The sequence below is a fragment of the Formica exsecta genome, unplaced genomic scaffold (assembly GCF_003651465.1).
Source record: "Formica exsecta isolate Colony F162 unplaced genomic scaffold, ASM365146v1 scaffold191, whole genome shotgun sequence".
Classification (NCBI taxonomy): domain Eukaryota; kingdom Metazoa; phylum Arthropoda; class Insecta; order Hymenoptera; family Formicidae; genus Formica; species Formica exsecta.
Genome location: NW_021849211.1, coordinates 2758344 through 2770086, shown reverse-complemented (window position 1 = coordinate 2770086; position 11743 = coordinate 2758344). Strand labels below are relative to the sequence as shown.

Sequence of the window (11743 nt, the reverse complement as noted above, 5' to 3'; positions counted from 1 at the left end):
GAATGCCAGTCGTTAGATGGCGTCGGACGCCATGCGTAATTCGACTCGCTCCCTGTCGTCCGCGCGTCCCGATTGGCCGCCGTCAAAGGTAAAGGGCGATTCGCACCGAACGCGAGGGTGCCTTCGAGGGTGGGGAAAATGATACATTTCGTAGAAAAGGATATATACACGGATGGATCGCCTTCTTTATCAGCCGATTCGCCGATTGGTTGACGCTGTTATAGTATCATAGTCAAAAACATTGACCTTGTATGTATTTTACGAATTGAAGAAAAGATAAATAATTCGTTTCATCTTTTTTAATCTCACTGTTTAAATTTATAAACAAAACCAAAACATTTCCTATTACTGTGTATTTAAATATCTGACGGGTAATGTTTTTAGTTCAGATAATATAATGTAAAAGGAGACGAAGATCCATAGAATATACATGTCTCTTTTTAATTCTTACCCCAATTTTCTATAGGGAATGCTCGCTCCAATATACTCATTGGACGCGAGCAGTGACACAGCCATTATCGATAATCGTATATATTGTTTGGTTTGAATAACGATCAAGTAGCCATCGAATAAATTACATTTTCCATGAATTATAAATTTACGAAAGTTTTTTTTATGTGTCTCTCTCTTTCTCTGTGAACGGAAATTACATTGATTTTTGAGGAAGTTTGGTTTAGCGAGTATATTTTTATTGGCGTTGTTTTCGAAACAGTAATGTCATGCGCATGCGCTAATCTGTCATTTCCGCCCATGCGCAAATTCGACAGTTTCGAAAGCTCCCCTAACCTGTAATATCTGTATGTGTATTCTTGTATAAACAAACATTGATAATTTTATCTAATTTTCAACAAATTCAATTTACAGAAGTCGGTAAGAAGGAATAACAATAATGTTTTATCAAATTAATAAAATTATGTTTTTGTAAATAAAATTGTATTAAGAGAGATAATTTGAATACTAAAAGTAATAGATGTATGTCTGATATAAAGATGTAATACAAATTGTTATGTACTAAAAATTAAATTAACTCTCTCGATACTAACTTTTTAGGATATTTTCTTAGGAAGAAGAATTATATATGATTACACACAATCTAATAGGAGCAAGATGAATATCCCACCAATTCAACAGCAGGGAGCTATGGGAGTAGGACAAATGGGACAGTCAGTAAATTCTCAAATGTCTCAGAATCAACAGCAGGCGCAACAGCAGCAGCAGCAACAACAACAAGTCCAACAGCAGCAGCAACAACAAGTCCAACAGCAGCAGCAACAGCAAACCCAAGATAAGCTGGATAACATATCTAAAGTGAAATCCTTGGTTGGACCTTTGAGAGAATCTCTAGGCATAGCTCTCAAAACCGCGGCACATACGTTACATCAAAATAGTTTGGTCGATGTGGGATCCATGAAGGGTATAGATCAGCCTGATCATCGATTCAACAAGCATATGGAAGAGTTTTACTCCATCTGTGATCAAATAGAACTGCATCTGAAAACCTCCGTGGAGTGTCTGTCGCAGAATAATAGCTCGCTTCGATATCTACCAATGTCTGTTATAACAAATCGTACTGACACAGTGAGTACGCAAGAGGGACCAGCCCTATCTTATCCACAGTTCTTGATGACTGTGCGCGCACAAGGGGCGTATGCACGAGATATTCACGACGCTCTCATGTCTCACGCTCGTGCAATATCGTCTGGAGAACAACCTTAATTCTATGAACTTGTTTAGAGAAAAATGTTTTAAATGCTCAGGAAAATATAAAACATAGGGGAAATAAAGTGTAATGATTGTAATTACGTGCTAATTTATAAATATAAGTTTTTTGAAATATATAAGTATTGCTATTAATAAAATATTTAAATTGTAAAATATATATTTTTATTTTATAATTAATATATAGTATATATATATATATATATATATGTATGTGTGTGTATATATATTTTGAAAGAGAGAGAGAGAGAGAGCATTTTTAAAGAAAATGTATGTTTTAATATATATATCTTCAAGCTGATACAGATATTAAAACTATATCTAATATAAATGTGGATTAAATTTATAGAAGTATTCTTTCCAAGTAATTTTACCCATTTTGAAATGCGTTCTATTAAACAAAAAGTAATATATATATTTTTACATAAGACATCAATCATTCCTCTACAACTGCAAACGTATTGTAATTAAAAAATTCCATATACCAGAGTACTCGACGATGAAAACCGTTGTGGAGAAAAGATCATTAGATATTCTCGAGGTAGTCAATTATCAAGAGAGATGTATCGAACGTTTCGCGTGACAGCGTAACGCCGTTAACGTCTCATTAGAGTTCCGTGAATGACGTCGCTTAAGGGAGGAGTTTCCTCGACGGCGAAACGATTAATGCGGTTCGCGCGTATAACGGCGACGATAAAAACTCGGAAGCCGCAGTTTACATCCGTGACACGGCTCTCGGGTCGGCGCCGTTGAGATTTGCGCGATCGCAATATGTATGTATGTCGCATGTACAGAGGGAGAATACACCGAATACAGGGGGATTCGGTCAGAGGGGGTCGGAAAGGCGTGCAGGAAACGCTACTGTCAGTTGGATTGGTGTTTCGGTGCGGCGCGCCGTGCGATTATTCGAAAAGGAAGGACCACCTCTGTTCACCATATTTGGCAAACTTTCCCTAATATGGTAACGTCTACTTCTAAATATGGCAGCCGGGGACGCCCTCTCGTCGCGCTCTGTAACACTGCGCGTCCGCATTCGCGTCCGAATATCCCGTCAACGGACACGCGGGCGATCCTTTTGACGGACGATTCGGACGATCGGACGTACCCGGGATTAAATTTTGACAACTCGCAAGAGCAGTTTTCATTTTTTCACGTATATTTTTCATGCATATTATTTATCATGAATGTTACTTTGTGGCTGATGAGAGAGACGTAGTATTAATTACGTCATTTATGTTAAAGATGTTTTAAATCTATCTACATTTTTTTTTATATTCTCTAAAAAACAAAACAACCTGTCTTTAATCGCATGAGCTTATTATTATTGTACTTATTTTTTTGACAGTACTCAAACTTTATTGCTCAACTTAATAACTTTTCTCGTCGCAAAAATCACTCGTCGACGACGACGATATCATTGTCGCGTCTTGGACCGTGTAACTTAGTAACAGGAATGAAAGAGAGAGAGAAAGAGAAAGTGTATTGAGCTCTATAAAAATAATATCACTATAAAATCAGAATAAAATACTGACAACATACCTAGGTTTCTCTGGAAAAATATTACGTTTTACCTAGGTTTTTTTTTTTGAAAAAACACTACGTTTTACCTACGTTTTTACCACGACCTTCGGCGCACGCGAGTCATCAGTGACAGCGCGTTCGTTCGCTCCCGCTATTACACGCTCGAACTAGGGTCGCTTGTCGAGGTAGCAGTTTGCGTTCACTCTGATTAGCTTTGCGTTTTTCTATCGGGGACACGAAGATTGGACTGCAATCCAAAAGAGACGAGTTTCTCGGTTTCTTAATCCGCAGATTCTAGTCGGTGCAACATGCTATTGTATAACTCCCTTGACTCCGACGCGCGCGAATTCAGTCAGGGAGAAAAGCCGAATAATTATGTGGCGGATTTAATTTACGAATGCGTACAAAGATAATTGTGTACGTTAGATCGCCTATCATGCATTTTTCCATAACCAAAAATAAATACAGAAATAATTTTCACGCTATCTGAATTTAATATTAAAATCAAAACGCATGTCGTATAATCTGAACGATTATATATTAGTTGGTTGCAAATAAGTAAGATAAAATCAGAAATTATGATTACGTATTTTAAAAGCATAATTTTTGCACCGATATATTTTTACAAAATTTTGCGAGTGAAAACTGGGGATTTACGACAGTTCAAAAATTATTTGTGTAAGAATCATATTTATTTTTAATTAATTATTAGAACTTTCTCTCTTCCTCTCCGTCTCTTGTATTTTTATTGCGATTTAATAAGATATCGAACTCTTCCTCTCTTTCTTTTTTGCTAGTCTGATGATTAACGCTTTGAAAAGATCTTTTTTATCCTATTTTACTTTTTATTTTTTAGCTATTCTTATTATGCACTTTTCTTGTTAATTTTCCTACGATAATTCTCTCTCTCTCTCTTTCTCTTGTTAGTGTATTATATAAACTCACACAAAAGCCAGAGATTATTACCCTCGTCGCGCTCTGTAACACTGCGCGTCCGCATTCGCGTCCGAATATCCCGTCAACGGACACGCGGGCGATCCTTTTGACGGACGATTCGGACGATCGGACGTACCCGGGATTTTTCGACGACGATTTCGGCGCGGATCCCCGTCCGCGAACGGCCGTGTCGTTACCGCGGACTAGTTTTTCACGGCGTCGACGTGCGATGGTGGGGGGGCGGGCAGCGGCCGCGGATCGCAACGACACGCGGAGGCATCTCCGCCGTAGGCACAGGCACGTAGGTCAAGTTACGATACTCCGCGCGCGCATTCAGTTCGCGGGGAGCGCTCGTGCGGTGCGCGTTGTTGTCCCGTGTTCCTCTAGATGATCGATCACGTGGTGGACACTGCGACGAGTTCCGCACGCGATACCGTGGCAAAGACGCGCCGCCGCCGCCGTCGTGGGGAAGGGATTAAATGTGCGCGCCGACGCTGCGATGGACAACCCTAGCGGCGGAAGAGACGGTCGGTACACGAGCCTCGGCTACATGGGGATGATGGGGAGCGATACTGGCGCGGAGATTTACGGCCGACCGTCCACCTCTCAGCTCGCGGCCACGGCGGCTTCTCAGATGGGCCGCGGGGGCGCCACCATGATGGGCGCCGCGACGCCCGGCGTCGGACCCGTTCAGCGGGGCATCAAGCGCACCACGTCCGACGTCTGTTACGGCGACGACGGCAATAACACGGCCGTCCGGCAGCAGGCGCTCTCGCAGACGCAGAGCATGCCCGGCATGCCCGGCGACTGCGTGCCCGATAATCTAGACGAGTCCTTCACCAGCCTCGGCCAGCCCAAAAAGTCACCCCCCTCGAACGGCAAGAAGACCAAGGGTCGGGTTAAAATTAAAATGGAGTACATCGACAATAAGCTCAGGCGGTACACCACGTTCTCCAAGAGGAAGACCGGCATCATGAAGAAGGTTTGTATCGTGTAATAAATTTAAATATGTACCAATACGGCCGTAATGTATTAGTAATCGCTTGAAAAAATTATAATTTTTGTTGTTTTTTTAAAATTATTTTTTGTAAAATATAAAATTTGTCAATCGGGATTATATAAAAATATATAATTTTGCTATAAATAAAATTATAACACGTTTGTAATTTAGAAAGCGGCAGAGAAGTAGCGAAGTAAAGTTATATCGCTTGAGGGCAAAAGAGAATGTATAACCTGCTCTCTCTTCCCGCTCTTGTTTCAAATTGTATATAATACAAAATGACCTCTTGTTAATTTTCTCGATATCTGTCACAAAGATCTGTATAAATTTTGACAACTCGCAAGAGCAGTTTTCATTTTTTCACGTATATTTTTCATGCATATTATTTATCATGAATGTTACTTTGTGGCTGATGAGAGAGACGTAGTATTAATTACGTCATTTATGTTAAAGATGTTTTAAATCTATCTACATTTTTTTTTATATTCTCTAAAAAACAAAACAACCTGTCTTTAATCGCATGAGCTTATTATTATTGTACTTATTTTTTTGACAGTACTCAAACTTTATTGCTCAACTTAATAACTTTTGTTACTAATCCATTACTTCATCCTTATTACTTTTGGATTTATGTTCTTTATTATTCTAAACAAATATCTTATTCTATCTTTAGTGAAGAATAAAATAATAACTTAATCTCATGAGAGAATCTCATGTAATAAATAGTCATGATGTATTTAAATGAAATATGTACCAATACGGCCGTAATGTATTAGTAATCGCTTGAAAAAATTATAATTTTTGTTGTTTTTTTAAAATTATTTTTTGTAAAATATAAAATTTGTCAATCGGGATTATATAAAAATATATAATTTTGCTATAAATAAAATTATAACACGTTTGTAATTTAGAAAGCGGCAGAGAAGTAGCGAAGTAAAGTTATATCGCTTGAGGGCAAAAGAGAGAGAGAGAGAGAGATTTTGAATTAAAGCGATCCGCATCGCTCCGGAAGCGATTAAATTCAATGTTCATGATCTCATATTTGATTAAAGACTGTGTCCACAAAGAACATGTAAATAACGAAGTATATCTCTAGAAAATACGAACCATTACTGACTATATATTATTTTATCTTTAATTTTCAGATTTTAATTAAGAATCCATGTCGAATTTATGTATGCTTTTAATTGTTCTTAAAGTAAAAGACTTTAGAAACCGCTAAATCACTCATCTCCTTAATGAACAGATTTCGATTTAGCTCTACATATTTTTACGTAAGATTTTAAAAGAATATAATATCTGAAAAGTATATTGCGTATAAATACAGAGAGATATGCTACATCTGTTTTTGAGATAAGACATTACATCGCGGTGATGCATATTCTTCCAATTATTAAAGTTTAATTATGAAATTTATTACAGTTTCGTAAGATTGATTATAATTTAATGTAGTGCCGCTTTTTAGTGTTGCTTTATATATTTTGTAATTAACTTTATAATAATTTTATATTTTATAAACAAACATTGAGCTTTATAATAAAAAATGTGAACAATTATTTCGCAAATTTTTTGCTTCAATTATTCGAGCGACTATTGTTACATGTTTAAACGTGTTTTCTAATTCTAATCGTCAATAAGGTAGTATGCAAGATAGCTTAATAAATGCAAGATCCTCTTTGCGTAGGACGATATCGTGTCTTTAGATAACATCGATTTATAATTAAATCAGAGGGGACTATTATTCGTAAAACGGTGTTCCGTTATTCAAGTATATATTCAACTTGAAGGTAATTTATCATAAGCAAACTGAACATTAAATTTTTATTAATATTAATGTATTTATATTCCAAGGAATAAAAATACAATACATTATACATTTATATATTTATAAGATGATATATAAATGAAATAATGTGAACAATTTATAATATCTAATTCTTCTAAAATATATCTTAAAATATAAAAAAGAAATCAGATAACAATGTGTAATTTAAAAAAATATATGTTAGTATATTTCTGTAACATGTATTTTTTCAAATCGACTAGATTTAAATAAAATTGGCTATTTACAGAAAAAGATGACTATTAATTCCGAACTCTGCATTCTTTTCTCCGTGTTACTAATCCATTACTTCATCCTTATTACTTTTGGATTTATGTTCTTTATTATTCTAAACAAATATCTTATTCTATCTTTAGTGAAGAATAAAATAATAACTTAATCTCATGAGAGAATCGTATATAAATGAAATAATGTGAACAATTTTATTATCGTTATATTTGCAGCATATTAATATTTCAGAGTCTTTAATATAAAGTAATTTATATCTGCTTTTAATTAAGCATATTATAATTGCAAATTTTTTGCTTCAATTATTCGAGCGACTATTGTTACATGTTTAAACGTGTTTTCTAATTCTAATCGTCAATAAGGTAGTATGCAAGATAGCTTAATAAATGCAAGATCCTCTTTGCGTAGGACGATATCGTGTCTTTAGATAACATCGATTTATAATTAAATCAGAGGGGACTATTATTCGTAAAACGGTGTTCCGTTATTCAAGTATATATTCAACTTGAAGGTAATTTATCATAAGCAAACTGAACATTAAATTTTCATTAATATTAATGTATTTATATTCCAAAGAATAAAAATACAATACATTATACATTTATATATTTATAAGATGGTATATAAATGAAATAATGTGAACAATTTTATTATCGTTATATTTGCAGCATATTAATATTTCAGAGTCTTTAATATAAAGTAATTTATATCTGCTTTTAATTAAGCATATTATAATGTAATATATTATTTGAAAATGCTCAACAAATTATTTGTGACACTTGATGTCAACAAGATTCTTCCCCTTTTCACACCTTATTATCGAGTGCAACAATGTTGGAATAGACTATAGATAGTGAATATATTTACTACTTAATATTTTTGATGTAAATATAACAATTTAAAAAAGATTTATATATGGAGTAAAGTGAGATAAAATTTATTAGATACCAATAATGTAATTCCTCTGCTCTTCTACATACATACATCTATGTTTTTAAAAACAATCGATCGATTATATATATTATAAATATAAATATTTAAAAAATACTGGATCACTGTTACAAATTATATTGTATATATATATATATATATATGTACATGTTTTATGCACCTTATTATCGAGTGCAACAATGTTGGAATAGACTATAGATAGTGAATATATTTACTACTTAATATTTTTGATGTAAATATAACAATTTAAAAAAGATTTATATATGGAGTAAAGTGAGATAAAATTTATTAGATACCAATAATGTAATTCCTCTGCTCTTCTACATACATACATCTATGTTTTTAAAAACAATCGATCGATTATATATATTATAAATATAAATATTTAAAAAATACTGGATCACTGTTACAAATTATATTGTATATATATATATATATATGTACATGTTTTATGCGAGATATATATCGTATGATGATTATATTGAAAGGTTTTTCTGATCGTGCGATACTATCTAAATGGCCCATAACATGTTCCCGTTGGATGTAGAGCATTCCTTTTAATTTGAAAGTCATCTTTCACATTGATATTTATTTCGCAGTTTAAGCATCAGTATAAAGCGCTATAATAATTATTTTCTTTGTAAAATGCATCAAGAATGTCACGTAGCTTTTGATATATCGATGCTCCTTCAATCTATATATAATGTGAGAAAAGGGAACAAAATAGAAACACTGAGATTTTACGAATAAGTCCACATTATTATGTGGACTATAAAATATTTAGCTATATAAAATAAATCGATTTGTTTATCTCGGAATTAACCAAGGTATCGGGATCTGTGATCCTTACTTGCAGGCATACGAGCTGTCAACGCTGACGGGCACGCAGGTGATGTTGCTGGTGGCGAGCGAGACCGGCCACGTGTATACATTCGCGACGCGCAAGCTGCAGCCGATGATCACGAGCGAGGCCGGCAAGGCGTTGATCCAGACGTGCCTCAACAGCCCGGACCCGCCGCCGTCCGGCTCGTCGGGCGACCAGAGGATGTCGGCCACCGGCTTCGAGGAGACCGAGCTGACGTACAACATTGCCGACGACGAGCAGAAAGTAAGGCAATTGGTGTACGGCTCGCCGCACGGTGGCTCGCTGCACGCCGGCTATCCTGGTGGCGGGCCAGCGGGTGGCCCGAATACGGGACCCCATCCCGGGCCGCCACCCCCGCCGCCACCACCGGGCTCGCAGCACGCGCCACCCTCGCACGCGCAGCACGCGCAGCTCATAGCGCATGCACACGCAGCAGCGGCAGCGGCGGCCGCCTCGCCGAGCTCGCACCTCGTGCCGTGCTCGAGCCCGGGCCCGATGCTCGCCGGAGGCCCTTATCAGCAGTCCTGCCCCTCGCCCCTGCCGCCCCATCACGCCTATCATCCCCACATGTCGCACTCGCACCCCCAACGGTAGTACGCGCTCGCTCCACGTCGACCCTACGCATTCCGTCCCCCGTTGTCGCCGCATTTTATTTCGTATTAAACGGCGTTTTCGACAAGTGTTCCGAGACTCGATTCGTTCGTCGATTCGCCGCGAGTCCGATTGTACTGGGGAGAGACGTTTATCTCGCGCCGATACTCTAGTAGATTCTGTTCGACAGATCGGACGAAGTTTATAGACGGATGATGACCATTACTCACGAACCAGCGACGTAAGGAAGTTTATGCAATTTATGTTGTGTACAAAGAAAACAACGTTTAGTAGTGTTTTGTGAAATATCGCGCGGCGATGCGTAGATATATTACTCGGATTAAATTCTAATTAAACTCCCGAATCTTTTTAGTGGCTAGAAAAATGAACTGCAGCTTAAAATAATATTCAATCGATTATCGTATAAATATTCGCACATTAAGCATGAGATATTTGGTATTTTTATATATGTTTGAGCAATTTTTTCGTAGATATTAATTTTTAATAATTAAATTTGTCCTCTCTCTTTTTCTCTATCTTTCGAGAAATGGTGCGTAATTATTATAGCGCGTGCCGACGCAATGACTTTTAGATACTGAATTTCTTTTCGGACACCGTATATCATTGACGTAATTTTTCTTTGGACGCTACATTGTTGGCGATGTTTAATGATAGAAATCAAGATGCTTTGAATTCGTTCGAATATATTATAAAAAATTCGAATAATTATTATAATTAATTGAATTATAAATAATTGAATGCCCATCACTAGCGATGTAGAGTCATATGGTATTTATCGAATTATAAAAGATGAACGCGAAAGAGAGAGAAATCGTTTCTCTTACATAATCAAATGTTTTTTAATATCGCTCATATCTACGGCCGATTCCACGCGCGCAAAAATCTAGTCCAATCTCTCGACACATTTTTACTTAAATATATATATAACATATATGTACAATATATATATATCCTTTTTTTTTTTATATCCGCGTATATCGGTGAATCCCTTGATAAAGTATTGCGCGCGCGCCACGAACGACTTTGCGTGCGACGAATCGCGGAAGGGTGGAAACGCGTGTTGAGATGCGAAAAGATAAATAATTTCTCCGATATTAAGGGAGCATACCCGTTTGAACCTTCGAAAAATGAGTACATTCTCTAGATTTTTTTGCAGCGCAACGACTTGATAAAAATTTTCAATTTTTTTACAATATTATTACAGTATTATTAACTATTTAAATAACAATTTCCAGCTTAAAAAAAAAATTTTTTTAGGAGTTATGCGAATATTTGCAGATTTATGTTTTCATGCACACCGTATATGAAAACATAAATCGGGCTACGTGCTATGTTCAACGCATTGACTTCAAATTTTGCATGCGAGTTTCTAATAAAATTCCGCATTTGCTAACGAAGCTTTTTTTAAATCCGATTTCCTATTTTTTTGTTATAAACAAAAAAAGATGGACTTTTTTCAAAAAAACGAAATTTTTTTTCAACACGTCTTTTTTTATTTTTGAAAATTTTGAAAAAACGTTTGGATAGCAAATAGCTATTAATATGTTTAATGAAAAAAAACTTGTATTTTTGATTTCGGATATGATCATTCAAATATTCTCATAACTTTAAAAAAAAATTTTTTTTAAGCTGAAAATTTTTATTAAAGTAGTTAATAATATTGTATTAATATTGCAAAGAAATTAAAAATTTTTATCAAATCGTTGTTCTGCAAAAAAATCTAGAAAATACTCATTTTTCGAGGTTTCAAACGGGTATGCCCCCTTAAGCATAATGAAGGAACGCAAGTTCGTCATTAGCATTTCCAAGAATGAATCGTAGATAAATCATCGGTAAATCTCGAGCAGATTGTAAGATCCGACGCGGTATTTTATCTCATTAAATTCGTATTGTGCTCTAGGCAAAGCTCTCTCCAAAGCTCGGCGGCACTAGATAAAGGACGATATATATCCGCGGGACTCACGTCGTGAATCTATAGATATGATAGAAAGATATTCGAAATTGCGAGGAAAGATATTATTAATTAATTAATTATCTCTTAGTACACACATTAGATATATATATATAT

At 35.9% G+C, this 11743-nt stretch overlaps 2 protein-coding genes across 3 annotated transcripts; both read left to right on the top strand.

The window, feature by feature from the left end:
- The first annotated feature begins 663 nt into the window (after positions 1 to 663).
- LOC115233910 (mediator of RNA polymerase II transcription subunit 29-like) lies at positions 664 to 1931 on the top strand. 2 transcript variants are annotated; one of them, XM_029804544.1, is made up of 2 exons: positions 664 to 870; positions 1051 to 1931. In XM_029804544.1, the coding sequence occupies exon 2, from the start codon at positions 1108 to 1110 to the stop codon at positions 1714 to 1716; it is 609 nt and encodes a 202-aa protein (XP_029660404.1). In that variant the 5' UTR covers positions 664 to 870; positions 1051 to 1107; the 3' UTR covers positions 1717 to 1931. The 2 variants fall into 2 exon arrangements, with proteins under 2 accessions (XP_029660404.1, XP_029660403.1); XM_029804543.1 differs by having other exon boundaries at positions 675 to 870; positions 1101 to 1931.
- Positions 1932 to 4213: 2282 nt separating this feature from the next.
- Positions 4214 to 10848, top strand: LOC115233909 (serum response factor-like). Its single transcript, XM_029804542.1, has 2 exons — positions 4214 to 5158; positions 9055 to 10848. Exons 1-2 carry the CDS (start codon positions 4676 to 4678, stop codon positions 9655 to 9657), a joined length of 1086 nt encoding a protein of 361 aa, XP_029660402.1. The 5' UTR covers positions 4214 to 4675; the 3' UTR covers positions 9658 to 10848.
- The last annotated feature ends 895 nt before the right edge of the window (positions 10849 to 11743 follow it).